Raw genomic sequence first — 20,373 nt, 5'->3', positions numbered from 1 at the left:
GAGTAGACATATTCAAATAATTATTAGGTATCTTAAAAAAACGAAATTATTTCATAGGATATGAGTAGAGCAAGTTGGGTGTGAATGTGTAAAGAATATCAAAGTTGGGTAATATAAGCAGGTGTGTATGTGTGAGGGTATGTTTAATCAGGAGTTAGTGGAGGGAAAAGGTAGAAAGTGAAAGTATATAGACCATCTCGAACCACACTCCATACCGGTAAGTGGCGGTAATGCTACTGTAAGTTTGTTGCCAACCGCCAATAAAAACCAAGAAGAAGAAGAAGAAGAATCAGGTGTGTTGGAGCAGAGAAACAAGTAAAACATGCAGGGCTGCGGCCCTCGAGGACCAGGATTGCCCATGCCTGTACTAGAGCATAAACTTCTCTTATCGGTGGTATTGATATTTCAGTATTGAGCCACACATCACTACAGTGGAGTTAGGAAATCAAGACAAAGCTTTGGTAGCTTGTCAACCAAACTGGAAATCATCATGAAAATAATGTGTCTTATGTCTGCACGCCTGAAGGAACACTGCTCCTGCTTAAAATAATTCTGGTAAAAGTCAAAGGTCATGCTTCATACAGCTGTATAATTAATGTAGTCACAGTGATTCTGAGTCTAATGCATTCAGTGACTGACCACTGAAAGAAACTGACAGATGATATAGATGCTGTATCCTTCAGTAAATTGATATTTTTTTCAAAGTGCTTTCAATCAATATTTAACTGATCCCTTTGTGCTAAAGCTGCGACCTTAATTTCATACCCGGTGTCAGCATCTCTCTCCCAGGAACATTTAAGGTTAAGAACACTGATCGAAAAATAATCAGCGACAGCACAGACTCACCGAAAATAACCCAAGATGACAACGGCCACCATGAGCGAGCCCAGGGAGATGGAGTACCCGACTGTGTAGATGAGATACAAACGGTGAAAGACCTCCTGTTGAAGAGGGATTGTTTGTTAGAATGTCAACGGGACGAAAACACACAGAGAAACACAGAGATTTCATCCTATAATGAACTGTAATATGCTATATTTGTATTTTTTTAATAGAGAGAAAAAAACATTTTGCACATTCATACTTTTTTAGCCTCATTTCCATCAATAATAATCATTTTATAAAATACATGTTGTATGAATACTTATTTAATTTTATGTCAAATGTGTGACAAAATAGTTTAAATCCTGGGCGTAAAACAACCAGATAAATATAAAAACATCTAGTTTTACATGCTTAGGTTCAATAAAAGTGCTTTTAGTTCAACTAAACCTGGAAAATTCAACTTTTTTATGTTCTTTTCAAAAAATGTTTGTAGATAAAAACAAGTAAACAGGTTTTAAACCTTTAAAAATTCACTTTAAGATTTTAGCTACTTGGTGAAGGAGATTTTAGTTAAGGCRTTTGAACATTTTGAAAGTGAAAGAGGCTGGGAGGGGCAGTTTGATCGTCCAGCAGCAGGCTGGCAATGAGAGGACACACCGTTTACTGAGCCACAACCTTCTCTGTGTCAACACGCTAAGGAGCCAAAGAGCCCCTTGTCATGTAACAAGATACAGCACTGCTGTTATTATTCAGCATTGGGATCTCGTGCCAGGAAAACATGTGACTCAGTTGTGGTGGCAGTTTCTACAGCAGACTTTTTTTTTTCTTTTTTGCTGTGCTTGCTTTAGTCTGTGCTTATTTATTTATCATTAACTATTGGAAGTGCTCCCTTGGGAAAARCATCAGCATAAACATCTAAATTCATTATGAGTAAAACTGTATTTTATTGCTTCGTGGCAAAAAAGTAGTTAGGGAATGATAAAGYTGTAGCGCTTTCTGATTTTGGGAATCTCACAGCAGTGATCAAGCAATGGCAGAAGCAACACAAATGTTGAAAAAAGGTGCAACATGRAAGTTAAAAATGATCCAGGATATAATAAAAAATCACTCAAATGGTGCAGAAGATGATGGAAAAAAATGTTAAACAAGCACAGACAAAAAGGAACAAAAKGATGCAATTGGGAGTTTAAGCATGAGGAGTTAAATCATTTTCTTTTAAATTCTGTGGAAACTGGCTGGGAGTTTCTTAACGACAGAGGTAGTTACCAGCAACAGGAGCGGCTCAAATAAATTCAATGGTAATTTGAAAATAATGATGTGGCTAAAAGAGGCTAGCAAAACACAGGAAGCGAAACATAACAATTACTGTGGTAAAACTTGGAGCAGATTTCTGTTTATGACATGCTTCTATAATATATATAATTTCCTTCAATTTATTCTGTAGACAATGACAAGAATGAACATTTAATAAAAACGTGACTCCAACATCAGACGTTTATGGATGCCTTTGGAGGACAAAAATTTATGAAAAAAGAAGGAAAACCCTTAGGCTTTAATGTGATGGCATAAAAGAAAGCAAATCTCTGAAGTTTTCTAAAAAAAAATACATTTCTAATTTGTACATGCTGGTTTTATTTATTTATTTATTTTTTTGTGGGGGGAAAAAACGACCAGAAATTAGGAGTTTAGCCCTGATTCATGCATTTTTGTAGTTGCCCCATTACAGCTGATGTGGGTTTGCAATTGAGCTGAAATTTAACTAATTATAAACACATTATTACTAAGTAACCATGTTGCCACAATGTCATTATCCTTCCATGTTATTAAAAAATTATAAAAGTTTTTTTATTATCATTCACATTGCTAATTAATTAGAGGGCATGTTGCAAATGTGTTACTCATTTCAAAAGAATTGTAATTACAGGCTGCAATAGTGCATATTAAACTGCTGTAATAGCTTAAGTATGACAGTTTTGTCTGGTGAGGCATTCGGTCCTAATAAGGAGGATGCTGCCGTGTCCATGAGCATGCAAATAGCAAGGAGAAAGATCTCACCTTTTCATGGCTATAGTTGTAATGGTAAAGGAATTTTGCACACTCATTATAATTGGCCCACGTCTTGTTGACTGAGGCCAGCTCCCACGTTCCATTGTTGTCACATCGGCGGTATGCCAGTCCTGGATACCGCAGAAGAAATCAAAGCATTGAGTTCTAATTACAGAGCTGAAGCTGAATAATTAACCCGTTGCAYAAGAAAACATATAAATAGATCCACGTGTAGAAAATGCAGTTTCACAACGAAGGTGAAAATTAGCTCTCCGAAGGAGTTCTGACTATGATTGTGTATATATGTAAAAGGAAAAGAACATTATCACAGCATTGCTCTGTCCAGAGATGAAACATTCAGGGTTTTACCTTTATGGTTAAAGTCGTAGATGTACTCTGGACAGGATGTGGACACAAGGCTTCCAGGAGGTCCTTGAGGCCAGCAAACAATGCCGTCCCACTCCGGTGTGCAGAAACCATCTGCAGAGACAAGAAACAACGTTGACTTTTAAAAACAAGGCCACAAAAAGCTGTTCAAACATGACTTCAACATTTCATCTCAAAAGAACCTCCACAGAGGGGGAAAAAAAACTGCTGTAGTGTATTTTTTAAAGGTTCTGTTGTCCTTTTAGAAAAGCGGGACAGATGCACAACTTGGGTGTTTATGTAAATCAGCACTTTGAAGCAGCTCTGTAATTTGTGGTAAGACTCGCAATAAATTAGATATTTTTTTTCTTTGGTTAGAGGAAAACACGAGTCATCGGAAGAAAACATGCATACATCACTTCCTATCTATTGCAACACAGTCAAAATTTGGAATAATGAAATTCAGAGTATGCAGGCTGCAAACTGTCAACTGAATCATTGTGTTTATTAGGGCTTGATTGTTAGCTGCTTCAAGTTTCCATAATTGCTCTATTGCTAATGGTATCATGCAGGWTTTATCGTGAATGGATCTCATTTATAAGTTCCTCTACACTGACAGTATTATATAGTGCTCTATGCAAGCTAATTCAGATAAATCCAATAATTTGAAGAAATGTATTAGTCATTTACTGATTGCAAAAGCACTACACCATTTTCTAGTTTTCCTTTTTAAGTATTGATTTTCATAAACTGTGTAATTATTGTTATGTCTTGATTAAAATAGTTTTAGTTACATGCCTAAAACACCATGTCAACACATAGAAAAACCGTTAATGAACCATAAGGAAAGTGATTTCTGTTTGCGTGTCTTTGACTCAGCCGTAGGTTTTACGGGACATGCCAGACATTGAAGAACCAYGTTAAAATGAGCTGCACTTCTGTGTTTCCAGCAGCGCTGGTTGTTGCTTCAGCCGTGAGCTATAAGCCATCGTTCAGAACCYAGTACTGGAGTTTGTATTGTCCATTTTCTTCACGTTTTAATCTATTCAACATTATTGTGGTTTTAGTTTCTTTTAGTTTCTTTCTTTTAATCATTATGATAATTGTTAATGATGTTGTGCTGTATGTTGTTATTTTTATGGGGATATCAAACTGTTTATGTAAACAAAATTTCCATTTTTGTGTGGACAATAAAGTTTTATCTTATTTTATCTTCTCTGGTTTATACCTGGGTAAGACACGATTTCAGAAAACGAACACTAAAATTTTCTTACAAACGTTACATAGAAAAAAATACTATGGGAAAGTGTCTCATCTCATCTCATCTCAATTTTTTTCTTTGTTTGTAGATAGAATTTTCAGCTAGATTGTAAGCTCAATAATCTCAGCACTCCAATAATGGAAGTAAAATTCCTTTCCCCACAAARTTCTGGCAAACAACCTCTTCATGGCTTGGCTTTTATGTTGCATTATTGAAAACATCTGCCCCGCTTTAACCACTAATAAGTAGCTGTATATAAAACAGAAATGATCCTCTCTATGCAGCCGATCCATTATTTTGCCAAAGGAAAAAATAAAAAAAAGGCATGTAACGCTACATCGACTTGCTTTTTATTTGCTTGTCACTGGCAGCATGGAATTAAAAAGCAGACTGAGTGGAGCTTACTGGGTCTTACAAATCTCCGAATCGAGATAAACACAGTTTAAGTCTTGAAAAAAAATCACACTGACCACACATCCTGGGAGTAAAAGTAGAATTGCTGTTCTACTTTTGCCATGGCTTGTATTACTGTGGGACCACCTACTAACAAGCCCAAATTAAACATTAAACACACACAAGCGTGCAGTTTCCCGTAAATTCATTGACCACGATTTAAATATAAACGTGACTATGATGCGACTTTGGTATTAATGATGTCACTGGGGTTTTTTGAACGTTTTCTTTTCTGCGCCGGCTTTTTTGAATCCTGACCTGCAGATGTCAAAATACATCATGTATTTTTCTCCTGATGCATACAACCTTTTATAATGACTCACGGTGTTATTCTACACCCAAAACCACAAGCTTTCAGGGCTGAGCTATTTTCACACTGCAGGGTTTGGGGATTTGAACCCACATCCCTCCACTGTCCTCTCCAGGCAAACCTCAACATTCCCCCCTCAAAGAAAACATTGTCTCAGCAATGTAATAACTTTTTGTGTATTTAAAGAACAAATATGAAGTAAAAGACCATAACTCAAAGAAAAAGGAGATATACAGTAAGAGTTTTTAGATTCCTGGGTCACCCAGTTCTTTCACTCTTAACCTGTACACACAGTTTTAAAGTTCTTGTACCCCACCAGATGAAAAAAAAAATGTCTTATTTGACAACCTAACCTAACCACAAAGCTTCAAGGCCACACCACAGCAGAGCTGATTATAGATATACATGTATATGCAGAAGGCAGGAGGMTGGGGACCAGTGAGCATCAGAATTGTTTTCTGCGATTAAACAACAAAATATCTGGTAGTAAATCAGAACAAGTGATCTCAGCAAAGAATTTCTGCCTTTTGGCGACAAGCCAGTGTGGAAAAAGGAACCATAGAAGAAGAATGAACTTTAAACAGCATGCATCACTGGCAAAATCAGGAATTGGCTGATATGAAATCCTTTTGTGGTGTTCTGACAAACGTGGCACCTATAAAAGGCAGCGTAAGAACAATTGTTTGAAGCTCAGCTAAAGCATACACGATCCCACGCTGTGCAAACCGCCACCCTGAGACAGTTCAACACATAAAAACAGAAAGCCGAAATGAAAAATAACATTGAGGGTTTATGGTGATTGAAAAAGATCCTGAGATCCTGCAAGACCGCTGGATCCTGACTGACAAACAGGGTGATTATTGTCCTGGAAAAATAAATTATCCTTTAAAGCAGAGGTGCCCAAATTGGGGCCCGCGGGCCAAAATTGGCCCGCCAAGCCATTTGGTTTGGCCCATCAGCAGTTGTCCTGGTTACCAGATTGTAATTATGTTCAGATTAAATATAAAACACAAGTAATTACAAGAGACATTTAGATTAGATTTAATCCCATTTATAGATTTGCACACCTTTCAAAACCACATATACTCAAATTTTAAATTATGAAAAGGCCCATGAGCCTTTGCTGCCTGAGAATACGTTGAATTTTCTCCATTACATGTCCATGGGCTGAAAAACAAAAACTAAAGAATGTGGGCAACCACACCGGCTGCTAGCTAAATCATAAAAACTAAAACAACTTTACTTAAGTATTTGCATTTCTTATTTTATTGCATTCGGCCCGTGGCCCWCAGATTGATTTTAATTTTGGCCCTTTCAGGGAAAATGTTTTTTTAATTTTGGCCCTCTCAGGGAAAATGTTTGGGCACCCCTGCTTTAAAGTCTTACATTTCATCTCAGGCCAAGAGTCAGTGACCTCTTTTGCTTACCTTAAAATGTCATCAGGTTTTATGATTTTACTCTTTATCTTCTGTTTTCTCTCGGACAAAGTGTTTGAAGATCGGGACAGTATCTATTTATCAAACATCATTCTCTCCTTGGCCCAGTTTCTGCAACAAGATTGTCTGTTTGGATAACATACTGTATAAATGTGTGTATTTGAAACTGCCTCAGGGCACACATTTCATGTACCACTGCCCTGTGTGACATGGTGTGTGTCTTGCAATTGCAATAAATCCTGATCATGGAGTACTTTTTRTTCTTTGATCTCATGTTTCTGTCTAGGTAAAATAAAGATTTCCACAACAATTATCCAATGAATCATCATGGTGGTCAACAAGTTATATAGAAGAAAAACTAAAAAGCCTAATTGTCAGTAAATAGTACAATCACATCAGAGAGATAATTATCTTGTTTAGTCTGGATTTTATTATATAATTAAAGAGATATGTTCTACCTTTCAAAAATGATTAGAAAACAGCCACTGCATGCAGAATGAGTGACACACCGTACACARCTGCAGCTTCTCATACAGCATCATAAACTGATCAAGTGAGTTATCCTTGAAGCAGCACCAGAAGCATTTGGTAAAGTCCCTGTCAAACACTCCTGATGGACTTGTTAGTCCAGATCCTGAGACAAAATCCTTTCTGATTTCCAACCAGCAAAATGTGTAAATAAAACGCAGCGCTGCAACTTGAATGCATGAAGTCATTTTTTTATTTTACTGTGAATTGAAATATTAATACCCTTTTTTATTTAATTCATTTTTAAAGAAACCAATTTTCATCAATCAAACTTAATAGACATAAAGCTACGTATAAATGAAAACTAACTGCTTTGTTTTAAACTGAGAGCTGCTGTTTACTTGAAACAAGTTAGCATAATGGCTGCCAAACTAGCAACATCTATTACCTAAATTGGCCCAAATGATGAAAATGAGGACAGCAGCTGTTACTACCCATGAGAGGTACAGATTTAAAGTCACACTGGGGGAAACTAAACAGCTCTCAAACAGACCCATGAGAGGTATGCACAAGTTTATCCTTGACAAGATTAGGTTTTGACAACTATAAAACACCATGCCACATTCTAAATTAAACTAAATATGTGAGACGATGTTTGCGCAGTTATGTTAATTTGACAAAAAATAAAAAATTAAATGAAAAAAAAAAAAACCAGAAAAGAACCAACTGAGATCTGAAAAACACAGATGATAGTTTTGTCACTAATCTGATTTAATTGATGCTGCTTATAGTGAAGGGCAAGAGAAAGGACATAACATTGTGTTTGCTTTATCACACACATCCCACTGAAGGGATTAACATGTAGCCAGAAGAAGGAAGATGAACTGAGAAGTTCAGTGTTTTTATTTAATCCAGCAGGAAGACTGCAGTCAGAGACCATTATGTGCTGCAAACCATTTAATGTCTGATGTGAATGGAAACGTTAACATTTTATTATAATGTCTTTACCCTGATTATCCATTAAAGCATATTTAAATATTGGTTTTCTATGAATTTATTACATTGTATAATCATTAAGTGATTAATTATGGTAATTATTTATCATTACTTCATCGGAAGCTTCTTCAGGCTCAGTTTCTTTAAAAACAAACTTTCATTAAAACGTTAATTTCAGTTAAATTCATTTAAACGTTAAGGAAATAAATCCTGCTCCATCCCAACAGCCAGTGGTGCACACACTGACTGCTGTGCGACGCACTCCACCACAGGGGTGTTCTGCAAACACAGATTAATGTCTCAGCCAGGTTTGTTGAACTTGAAGTCACAGTTTTCAGAGTCAAAAAAATCCTCTGTCTTTAATCCAAGTTTCATCACCCACCAACATGCACTCAGCACACACACTGGTCTTGAGCAGTTCGTGTTCAGTTTCAGATTAAATCATCTTTCACTAGTTTGTTTTCTTGATGAAGTTCCAAACAGCCAAATATAAATGAACAAACATCTAAATGTTTGACAATGAATTTAAAAAATGGATCAACAAATGATAAATCAAAGAATAGATATGGCATAACAGACATTTTAATTACTAAAAGGAATATGTTGTTAATATTTTTTATTCTAAAATATTTTTTTTGTGTGCTGTGTTTGACAGTTTTACTACTTGTAGGGAGAACAGATGAAAACAGCCTTTTGGCTAACTCGAATTCATTTACAGTAATGTGTCTTAATGTGTAAATGTTATTTGTTAAAAGTTACGCAAGCCGGAGCAAATCATTTTCTGTGAAGCCTTTGAATAGATTTTGGCATCTCGTTTWTTCACTTAACGTTCATTCATCACAAAAAGCTGTTTATACTTTGGAGATGTTTTAAAGTTATCATCTAACTTCTTAAAGCTCTTCCGAAGTATTATGTGTCATATTTCTCAAAATGTTGAACTGAAAAWAAAGGTTCAGTTTGCTGTATGACACTACAAATCACTTGACGCTTGAAAAGATTTACATCAAATTGGTAAGATAAGCAACAGATTCTCCTAAAAAAAAATGATGTTTGACTGATTTCTCTGTTCTGCGTTTTGATCTTTGGACTCTTCACACTTTGAGAGAAAAAAACTCCGTGTTGTAACACATTCCCTGTCAAAACAGGATGTTTTTCAACCCCCGCAGTTCTTTGTGGTAGATATTGTTTCTTTTTAATATGGTTTTAGATTTATGTTAGTTAGTTAACGTTTATCAAAACCATAAAAAGTTGGGCAATAACACACAAGGAATGTGACGAGAGGGAATAGTCAACAATAGTTTTTTTGTGTTCTGAGCCTGGTATGTTTTTAATTTTGAGTTTCATTTGCAAGGGGTAGCGTCTGGACGGTCAGAAAATTTAGGGCGACCGCACTGTTACTGGGGTCGACAGGAAAAATATTTTTGAGTGGCTTGGCTAAAGAATTGGAATTCAAAACAATCCAGGGAGAATAATACAGCAACCACAAAGGCAGAGATTACTGTATTATTATCGTAATGGTTCTGATGGAAAATGGACACCAACTTTCACAAAATTGGTGCCCAAGCATCCAAGAATCAGCTTTGTCTTCAATCCCAGCTTCGGAAAAGCCTTCAATGGACAATACAAGCAAATATTTTTATTTTTTTATTTTTATTTTTTACTGTCACTGTTGGTCCACACTGAACTGCTAACAGGGACTGTGCCAGAGAGGCTGGGGTAGCTAGTGCCACCCCTGGTAGCTGATTGGCCACCTCAGGTGCCACCCCCTAATAATTACCAAGAGGATGAGGATCTTGGATTTTGTTTTTGCATTTAGATTCTGTTAAAGATTGTTCTCTGATACTAYTGCACWGCATAAATTTTCAGCAGTAAGTTCAAAAATGGCTGAACTATAGCTCTTTAAGCGTGTACAGAAAATGGATGGATRGATAGTGTAGTTCTTGGCTTAATTTGTGGTTAGCATTGGCCCAGAATGCAATCATTTTAGTTACCCCATAACAAATTCCATCTTAATAATTTTTAAATGGGCTTWATTATGCCATTTAAAGTTAGCTATAGTCATCTTGAATTTTTAGCAGAGTTAGAATTTGGTAAAAATTCTTTTTGGCTCCTTCACCAATATTTCTTAAAACAACTTAAATAAAACCACTTGAATGCAGCTGTGGTCGACATTTATTTCTTTTTAAACCAAGGGTGCTTTCTTTTATTTGTTTGTGCTCCCTTAAAAAAAGGCACCTTGGCTACCCCTGTGCTGCCCCTTGCAATAAAGTCTAACTCTGCCCCTGACTGCTAAGCAACTACTCAAAATTACTTTTTGATTTGAACACATTAAAATTTTAAACCTTTTTTTCCAACTAGACAGTTACAGATAGTAAGAGCTATAACAGCTACTCTACAATTTCAAATTCCTAGAATCAGCAGAAATAGAAGGTGCTGACCCCAGTCAAGAAAACAAAACAGTCTTTGGAGACTTTTGTTATCATCTGGCCCTAATGATTAAGCAGTTTGCATGACATTTTTAACAAATAAGAACTTTGGTTTCTCCTCTCTCACTTCCTCTTTGCCTCTGTCTGATGCCACCCCCTGGCTTGTAGAATGAATTTAAAATCTGCAGCTRACAGCCTCTGTTCTGGGAACCCCTTGGGGTGGGATTTAGTGCGCTCTCTTTGGAAACTCTTGAGCTAGAACTCACTGAAGAACTTCCTCGGTGGCTCAGCCTGTCAGGATCCGTCTTTTGGATTATTTTTGATAGCTTGTTGTATTTGTTATTTTTAGATTTTAAAATCATGCATTTAAAGTATTCACAAAATGTCTGGAGTTTTTATGCTCGTGTAGGTCTCCAAAAATCAGATTTATTTAACTTCAGCAGAAAAAAAAAACAACCTTTTTTTAAAGTTGTAATAATTCTCAAAATGTTAACAGTATGCATGCTGCAGCAGAAAGTTTGCAAAGCAAATATTTTTTCATCACTTACCTGGAATTTTGGCCTTTGACTTGATGTTTCTCTCACACTTCTGCTTGGCTCTGAACAGCAGGCCTATCTGCTCCTCTTTTGTCAAGACGTCATCTGCATAGACCTGCAAAAAAACAAACAAAAAATACAAACATGTATATATATGTATATATATATATTAATAAAAGTTATAAGATGTTGTGCTTTGCTACATGAATACAGACAAAAGCCCAATACCAACTGACACATTGTTTACAACATTAATGAGTAATACAACATGTAGGAAACTCCCTGGTTCTTCAGCAAAGTTTTTTCCCCTAAACTTTACTAGGAAAAAAATAAATAAAATAAATAATTGCATTGTTTTGGTGATACCCATGCTTTTCCCCCCACTGTTGTTTGAATGCTCTGTAACTGCTCTTTGCAGCCCTGCTCTCAGTGCTATGAACTGGACAATAACATTTTCCTCCCTCAGGGACATATAACCTGAAAGAAACACTAGTGACATTTCATCAAAAGGAATTTGAATGTGAGCAACATGGTGGCCAGGAATGTTAAACAGCATTTTTTGGTATCTGGAAGGTCAGACTGCAGCAAACCGCATCCGTGGATTTGTCAAAAAGCATTTATGAGCTAAGCAGTGTTTTTATTTCTGTCTTCGCAGCTGTATGGCAAAGGTTTAAAGGAAAGAGAAGTGACTTTTTTATTATCTGAAGATGTTTTTGGTTTTTGGTGGGACAGCAAAGCAGTGAATAGCGCTGTCGCCTCACAGCTGGAAAATCGCAGATTTGCCTCCAACCTTTTCTGTGTGGCATGTTCTGCCCATGCTCGAGTGGTTTTACTTCAGATATCCCGGTTTTCTCCTACTGACCAAAAACAAGAATGTTAGTTTATATGATGACATTAAATTGTCACTACATGTGAGGGAGAATGATTTTGTTTTTTAAATTTGGTTTAAAACAAAGGCACAGATAAGAGTTTTGCCTGCTTATCATTGTTTTTAACTAAACTTTAAGCTTTAGGCTAAACTGAGGCAGCACAAGCATGCACAGTGGATCTGAATGCCCTGTTTCTTCATATTTTAGAGGAGCTGACCCTAGAGGGCAGCCCACCTTATTTGATTTGTGTAATGAGGCAGAAATGCACAAGGTAAAGCAAAAACAGGAGACAAAAACAAAACAAAAAACAAAACAAAACATGGAAATAAAAACTTTGTGGGAAAAAAAACAATAAAAATAATAAAACTATTTAAGCGACACAAACACATCTACATGCAAAAAGCAGACAACCAAAATTCATCTTTTTAAAAACAGTCAAATTTTTATTATGTGCTAAAATATATCATTTGTCATWACTAGGCTAGAAAAAAATGTGAATATCAATTAAGTTATAAAACACGAGGGACAGATCTCCTTGTTAAAAATAATTGGTGCATTTTAAGAGTATTTATGTATTGGGCCATTTATATATTTCTGCTTTTATCTTAACTTTTGCCAGTTTTGGTTCTCCATAATTTGTGTATTTTATTTGATGCGACAAATTAAACTGGCTCCCATTTTCATTAAACAACAAAATGGAAAATGATTTGATAGGAAGTAGCCCATTAACACCTCGAAGCGAGGATGAGAGACTGATCAGAAACACTAAAACATAACTAACATGTCTTCGCCGCAACCTTTTCCAGCTCAAATAAAAGTTAAAAAAGAACAATATATGTCAACAAACTAGTTGTACACAAAACACTGAAGAAAATATATAATGTTGATGATGTCATAAAGTGTGCATGCCTCTAAAAAGCCACTGTCAGTGCATTGCATTTAAAGAAACAATAATTTGCAAACATTTATTGTGCTTAATGTTGCCTCTCACCATAAAAAAAATGCAAACTGGTTTCTTATGCAGATGTAAAATGTGCTCCACATTAAAAAGTTGGAATATTGTTCTTGTTTCATGTGTGAGAGAAAAAAACTTAACATTTATATGATTACAGATGATGCTGGTTGTGTAAGSACRTGTGCAGAATGACCCAGGGCGCAGGCGAAAATCCAAAAAGKTAACAAAATTTGTATTAAACAAAAAGASTGGCAAGGCAGTTCAAAAACACTGACAAGATCTCAGGGTGGGAAAACAGCACACAGCACGAGGAACACAGAGACACCTCACTGGCTGCTAATGAACGGACAAACACTGAAGACAGGACACAGAATATAAAGGCAAACAAATTAAGGACAACAARAAACACCTGGAGGAGACACAAGAGCAAACAGGTGAGCGTGGGCGGGGCTGGAGGAATGACAGCAGGGGAGGGATACACAGAGGAACACAGAAACAMTAGAAAACCAAGGAAAATAAACACAGGTTGATTCACGCATTTTATTTTTTAAACAAATCTACAGCTCTCAAACAAATTTGGGAAACTACAATGTGCACAATTTTTCTTCATCATGTATGTAAAAGTGGAAATTGCTCAATATTTTAACACTGTCTAAAATGAATTTTGTCACAGTTGGTGACAAAAACCAACTACAGTTAACTTGGGATGTTTTTTCAAACTTCTAAATCGTCCAGGTTTGAGGGRGAAAGTATGTGCATTTATTGTCTTTCATGCAAGTGCACAATTTTGTCGGCTTAAAAATAAACGGCAAAATAGCAARCCGTTGTGGGTTTTCTCCATACAAACCCACAATACCTCAATCCATCAATATTTTCACTACTTTCAGCACAGAAATAAGGATGTCCAGTCTGAGAGCTGAATAGGGCTTCAGAATGAAGACGTTTATGGTTTTGCACAGTAAACAACCACAGATGGAACGACATTTCACCACAGGCGAACAAGGATAGGTACAACCTGTTTACTGTGCTAAGTCTGTCAGTATAGAATATTCCACTGACAGCTCCAGAGACATTAACACTATTTTCATCTAAATACCTGCCCAGTGTTAGTTTGGGTAAAAGTTCAACCAACAGGAACTTAAAAATGGCTTCCAAATATTGTGAATTTATTCARGAAACACAAATATCACTGTCATCGCAATCTCTTAAAAGTAAATACATTTATTTTTACAAGTTAGATKTTGGTTGGAAAGTCAACTAAAAGGAAATGTTAACCTTCACAGTTCAGCTCAAACCTCTTGTGAAATATTTAGGTGAATAAAAGTCTCATTTCCAAATTCTAGGGGAAAAAAATATCCTGGGTAATAAGTGTGCCCGGATTATTTCTGAAAACTATCCCTCCTTTTCTGGCCGGCGCCTAAACCTCTAAAGAGTAAACACACAACTCTCACAGAGAGAAACATGCATTCTCTTTTTAGAGCTTTTGATTCCAAACACAGTATTCTTTTTGTTGGCTGCTTTTGAGTGTGAGCCAAAATGAAAGAAAAAAAAGGAGAGAAATACACATTGCATATATCTGTGTGTTTCCATCACCGCTCACTAGAATACAAACTCTGCTGGAAGAAACCACAAGTTTTTGTTTGTCTTCACAAACTGCAGCTCGATGAATGAGAGCAGAGGAACATTTTTTCTAAMGTTATGCAGTCCGTCACATGAATAATTGTGGCTTATGTTGTAAATAAAGACATATATCTCACTTTAACTTGATTATCCTTAGTCCATATTTCTTGATTTTTAAATATCAAGTCACATCTACAATATATTTCAATAGAACATCAAAAATAATCCTGTGAACAGGCGTCATGCATATGCTGAGTGTAGACTCTGGGTTTATGGTACACGACTTGATGCCGTCATTGTGTTCAGACTTTTCTTCTCTTTCTTGTTTTTTTCTTCTTTTTTCAAAGCTGTGGTTAACCAAAGTAATTTCCTGAAACGCCGAGCTGTGAATCAGAGAGCTAAATACACTGTGAGATAGATTTTCATAGGAAACAATAGAAAATCTTGAAAGTTCAAAAAGACTACAAAGCCTGCAAAATTCTGGAGGTAATAATCGSCACTGACTCAAATGTGAAGTGGGAATGAAAGAGCTGAAACTGGAAATTAAACCTAATGTTTAATGTTTTCAGGAAATAGATCATCATAAGTTGATAAYGACTGAGTTACTAGTATTACTAAGCAATAAAATGTGGGTGGATCTCATTAGATGTATTGTTTTAATCTTATTTTCTGAATGGCCAAGCAATAAAACATCTGATTTTGTCTTAGATTCATTGTAAAATTTGCAAAAATWAAATAAACATTTTGTTCCTGCTTGTTACTTRTGCAGAAAATTAGGCCAGTAAAATAAGAAAACTTTGAAGTCTTATAAGTATTACTCATTTCAATTAAATGGATCACGGAATTGTGGCCTAAAACATGTTAGTTTAGTTAAAAAGGTTTAATAGCTAAGAATACAAAGGAGAGTCRTATGGTGGGTTTTGTGAAATAATGGTAGACTCAAGAATTAAACAAGACAATTGTCTTTTATAGTAATCTATTAAATGCTATAAATGTAACAAGTTCTACAAAATATTTGCAGAAGTCATGGCAAAAAGATTTAATTAAAAAAGATGTTTGTCTTTGTACCAATCACTGAAGAGAAGCCATAACATAAAATCTGTCAGTTTTTCAAAATAAAATGTCAAGTTATTTGCAAGTACTCTAACACCCTTTCCATCCATCCATAAAACTCCATTTCAGATTCACAGGGGTCATTAGTGCCCATATCCAGATTTCACAGTGCAAGGGAGTGTGTRMACCCTGKACAGGTCGCAAGTCCATCACAGGGCCACRTWGAGACAAACAACCATTTATTGTCTCACTCACACCTAGGGACAATTTAGTTACCAAYTAGCCTGACATTCATGTTTTTGGTCTGTGGGAGGAAACTGGAGTGATTTAGGCAGCCAGAACACATGTGCACWGGGAGAAAATAATCTATAGGTCCCGAGCCGGGATTTGATCAGGCAACCTTCTCTCTCGGATGCTAAACTGAGCCACTGCCATCCTACCCTTTTCATTCACAGTTGTGAAACATTTTATAACATTCARTCATAACGTTATATCATTTTCCAACCTCAGCAATGTTGTCTGTTTCCCAAAAATGACAAGTAAARGTCTTTCCATAGGCTATAGATCACTCTAAGAAAAGCCAAAACAGCAGCTGGCTTTTAGAAATCCTCTCCAACCTGAACCAGTAGTCCCTGAGTAGTTCCTCAGTAGTTAAGCTTTTTTTGTGTACCTTATTGTAAAGTGTTACCCAAAATACATCCAGATGCTGATTGAAACCGACAGGAGCAAATCAGAGATGAGAGCCACTTGAGAAATGTCTCAACCTCAATTTCAAGGACAAACATTTAGAACATTTTTTTTCTTTTTGTGCAAATGAAATGCACTATTTTATCAAAAAGTTGCAATTTGTTCTAAATATAAACCGATCATGTCATAAAAATTCAACATCTTTCAGACGAATAACAACAAAGATTTCAGCAGCCGGTTTGTGCCTACATGTGTTTGTAGAACRTGTGGAAGAGTGAGATAGAGCTTGTGGGTTTCTAATTACTGGTTTTTATTCCAAGGCAGAGTTCCCTTATAATCAGTGATTAAACAATTCAAAAGTTGTTTAGAAGGGCATTTAGGCAGCCAGAAACGACAAACACACTCGCAACCACAAGTTGTCTCATTCAGGTTCATTATAGTTATTATTTTTTTACGTTTTGACAGTCAACAATAACTTCTGATCATATATCTGGAATATTTTGACTGGAAACATTAAGCATATTAATATCAATCTATTACCTCATAGCCATGCAATAATGGCCCTCACTGTTGGCTGATCCTTCAGTGGCAAAAGGATTTTAATGCGGCTATAAAGCGAAACTTTACTCCGCAGATCACACTTCATCACATGGATGATTAATAATACTCGGATAATATTTATCCTGGTTGCTGCAAAGCGCTCCTATTATGAGCATTCAGTCCAATGTTTGTTTTCTGTACTTGTTTTGGTCGCTTGCCATTCTTTACACCATAGGCTAACATTCACTTCCTTGTTGTTGGCGTGTTTTCAAAAAAATTGAACAAATTTTAAAAAATGGATCCCATTGGTTTTTGGACTTTTCTGTGTTTTTCTCTTCAAACCATAAAGGGGTCTAGAAAATTACAACTTTGCTGAATCTACTTTTTTTAAAAAAAAAAWTTGCGTGTGTGGCCGGTCCACAATCTGGAAAAAAGATGAATACGTTGCTTTTGACACATTGTACCACATGAATGCTTTAGCGGATGAGGTTCCTGGATATTCTGAACTCTATGAGTCAGTGCCACTCCTCTTCGACTGTGCAATTTTACATTTGATGATAAAAACCACAAACCACAAGACTGGTTGTCCTTTGGAAATGCCTGCAGACCACATTCTGACTTAAGGCAGCATTTAGCTCCTAATTATACCCTACTCTGGTCGCAAGCTTCAAGAACGCCACTCTTGTTTCAGATGGAAACTTCGTGTTGTTGTTGTTGTTTTTAGGCATCATTCATACCTATTAATGTGTTGTTCTTGGACAATAAACTGCTGCAATTCAATGAACTGGCTAAAGACTGTTGCTCCTGTACAGTAAAGCACATTTAAATGCAATCATCAAAAGCTTAAAGCTACAACTGTGTCTAATTAAAAATGTAGGTTATTTTTATTGTTTAATGTCACTGCAGATCAGTGCATTTCAGCACCAAAACAAGCTTTATAAATGCAAACCTTTAACATGTATTTACTCTCAGCACATTTTTCATAGATTTTACAGGTTATGCAGTTTTGTTGTACAGATTTTTCATCAGAAATGAAACATGATTCAGTTTTAGTCACAGTTTGGCAACAAAATTAGTCTATAATCCTTTCAATGACATCTGCTGATAAAATCACGTCAGCGTTCTTGTTAGAATTCAGACAGCTTTTTTGATTAAAAAAAATACACGTCATCCATTTAAACCTAATCATTTAGATTAGATTTATATGCTGAAAAATGTATTTTTGATGGATAATAAAGTCTGAGTACTTACTTAATCATGCAAAGTAGTTTAGGCAAAAAAAGCTAAAAGCTACATCCTTGTTTTTAGAACAAACTCGTTCTAATATAATCATTAACGTTTAATTAAGCTTTTAACCTAAGCTAACCTTTCAGAAAGTCTTTTTTTGTTTGTTTGTTCACAAAAAACTTTCAAAATTAAGAGCTGCCAATCAAATCAGGTAAAATGATTACTGCTCAGTTTCATCGCTCCAGTTTCTACATGAAAACAGACTGTTTGCAGAACTCCGATGCAGAATCCTGCTGGATGGTCAGCATCCCCATTATTTGGCTTTGAGTAGTTTTCCAACCTAAATTTTTACACTGACATCACAAAACAAAAGTGCGAGAGACTGAAAAAAAACACTGAATGTACAAAACAATTGGGCAGTCTCAGCATGCAGGTAATGCTGTTAGTTCAAGCGAGGTMTTAAAAGCGTTGCATTGTCAACAAAGAGAACACAATAGGGTCTGCTGACCACAATCAGGGAGMTCTGAACTGTGTGACAAGAAGAAAAATAGACAATAAGGAGCATTGTTCACTCCTAATTAATTGTTGAAAAAATAGTTGCTTAAGAATAACCTTATAGACAATTAGAAAAAAAAAACCTCCTCAGCCATAAATGGTAAGAGCTGAAGTCCACTCCATCAGTGGAACAGAAACAGTTACAGACTTGAGTGGCAATGAAATATTAAAAGGTGACACATGTAGAGGCGAACACTCCAATTAGTTATTCCTTCATTGCTAACTAAAGGCAAATCAAGTATCCTGCTGACTGTTAAAAAGACAAGGACACTGTTCCTACACTTCTGACTGCCTATCAAACGAAGCCAGAATATTCTGGACTAATTAGGCACCCCTTAATTAACCACAAGGCGTCTCTCATTGGCTGCTAATGCTGCGCAGAGTTGCTGAAGTGGCTGTTAACCTGTCAACCTTGCACAGATGGTCACTTTGATTGTGGTGCTTTTATAGGAAAAACATCCTACAATCTAAAAAAGAGACAAAAGCATGATAAAAATATAAAACACTAATAAATGAACAACCATTTGCTGGCTCACTGACAAATGAAAATCTAAGGAACCTTGATAATCCTCATTACTGGTCCAAACAATAAGAACAGGAAGAGTTAAGGGACAAATAATGTGCCAACAGTTCTAAAACTAGAAACCTTTTGACCAATGACATCATGCTTCATCTTGGATAGCAGTTATAGTCACTTATACATTTAAATCTTGTCATATGTTTTCTGTATGACAATTGTCAAACAAAAGGAACAACAGTGGTTTCACCAGCAACACCATGACTGTAAGATGTAAAACTTGTCTCTTTTACAGATTTTCTGTAGCTCCATGCATCTATGGTTTTCTCCTCATGTGCTTTTTGGGGACAGAACAAAGAAATTTTTCATCAAAAAGATAAACTTTCACAACTTCACCTGTTGGAGAATGAGGTAAGGACTTTCAGGTAGCAAACATGAGGGAAACGTCTAATGCTGGGTTCACACGGCAACTTCCGACTTTTATCCAGACTTTGTTTTTCCAACAATCGTAGGAACACTCCAATAATCGTGATGGCTTTAAAGATAATCTTATGAGATCTTCCTGCCGTGTCTGGTGTGTTATTAGTGATCTAGTAGTGATCTAGTTGGCTTAGAAGGACTTCGGGCTYATTCCAAACTTAAATCGGGGACATTAAACATGTTAGATTGTCTTGACCAGACAAGGAAACGAATTCAAAATACAGACAACTAAACAACTGCCATGACACACCAAAAAGTCCGCTGGACTTCWGAGACATCTTTTYGTTTTGTTTTTACTCTGTTAAAAATAGTCCACAAACTATTGCCRTAACTTCTTCCTTGTCTGCCACATTTATTTACGATGACTCATGTTTGATCTTGAGAGGCCTCGCAAGATTTCTCGTCTGGCATCTTATTGTTTGTGAGTGAAATTTGTTGGTGTGTGGTGTGTTGTCTTCACTGTGTGGCTGTACACCACCAAACCTGTAATATTTATGAGTTTTTATTGTTATGTGTGTGGAGCCCTGTAATGGACTTGCAACCGGTCCAGGGTGTACCCGGCCCCTCGCATATTGATTGCTGGATATGGGCACCAGTGACCCCCATGACCTTAAAAGGAAGAAGTGGGTAAAAGGTAACGTATGTATGTACGTACATACGTATGTACGTATGTATGTATGTATGTATGTATGTATGTATGTACGTATGTATGGATGGATGGATGGATGGATGGATGGATGGATGGAT

At 36.2% G+C, this 20,373-nt stretch overlaps 1 protein-coding gene across 2 annotated transcripts in view; it reads right to left on the bottom strand.

The window, feature by feature from the left end:
* pth1r (parathyroid hormone 1 receptor) overlaps positions 1 to 20,373 on the bottom strand; it is a 47,961-nt gene that overhangs the window by 13,018 nt on the left and 14,570 nt on the right. For both annotated transcript variants that reach the window (XM_014029453.1, XM_014029459.1), the window contains 4 exons: positions 11,136 to 11,238; positions 3,241 to 3,351; positions 2,881 to 3,002; positions 847 to 941 (listed from right to left, as the gene is read on the bottom strand). In XM_014029453.1, the coding sequence (XP_013884907.1) occupies positions 847 to 941; positions 2,881 to 3,002; positions 3,241 to 3,351; positions 11,136 to 11,238 (431 nt within the window). The remainder of the gene's footprint in view (positions 1 to 846; positions 942 to 2,880; positions 3,003 to 3,240; positions 3,352 to 11,135; positions 11,239 to 20,373) is intronic.

Source organism: Austrofundulus limnaeus, unplaced genomic scaffold (genome assembly GCF_001266775.1).
Source record: "Austrofundulus limnaeus strain Quisiro unplaced genomic scaffold, Austrofundulus_limnaeus-1.0 Scaffold6, whole genome shotgun sequence".
NCBI lineage: Eukaryota > Metazoa > Chordata > Actinopteri > Cyprinodontiformes > Rivulidae > Austrofundulus > Austrofundulus limnaeus.
Note: the sequence above shows the minus strand (reverse complement) of the source record. Positions and strands in the feature narration are given on the sequence as shown.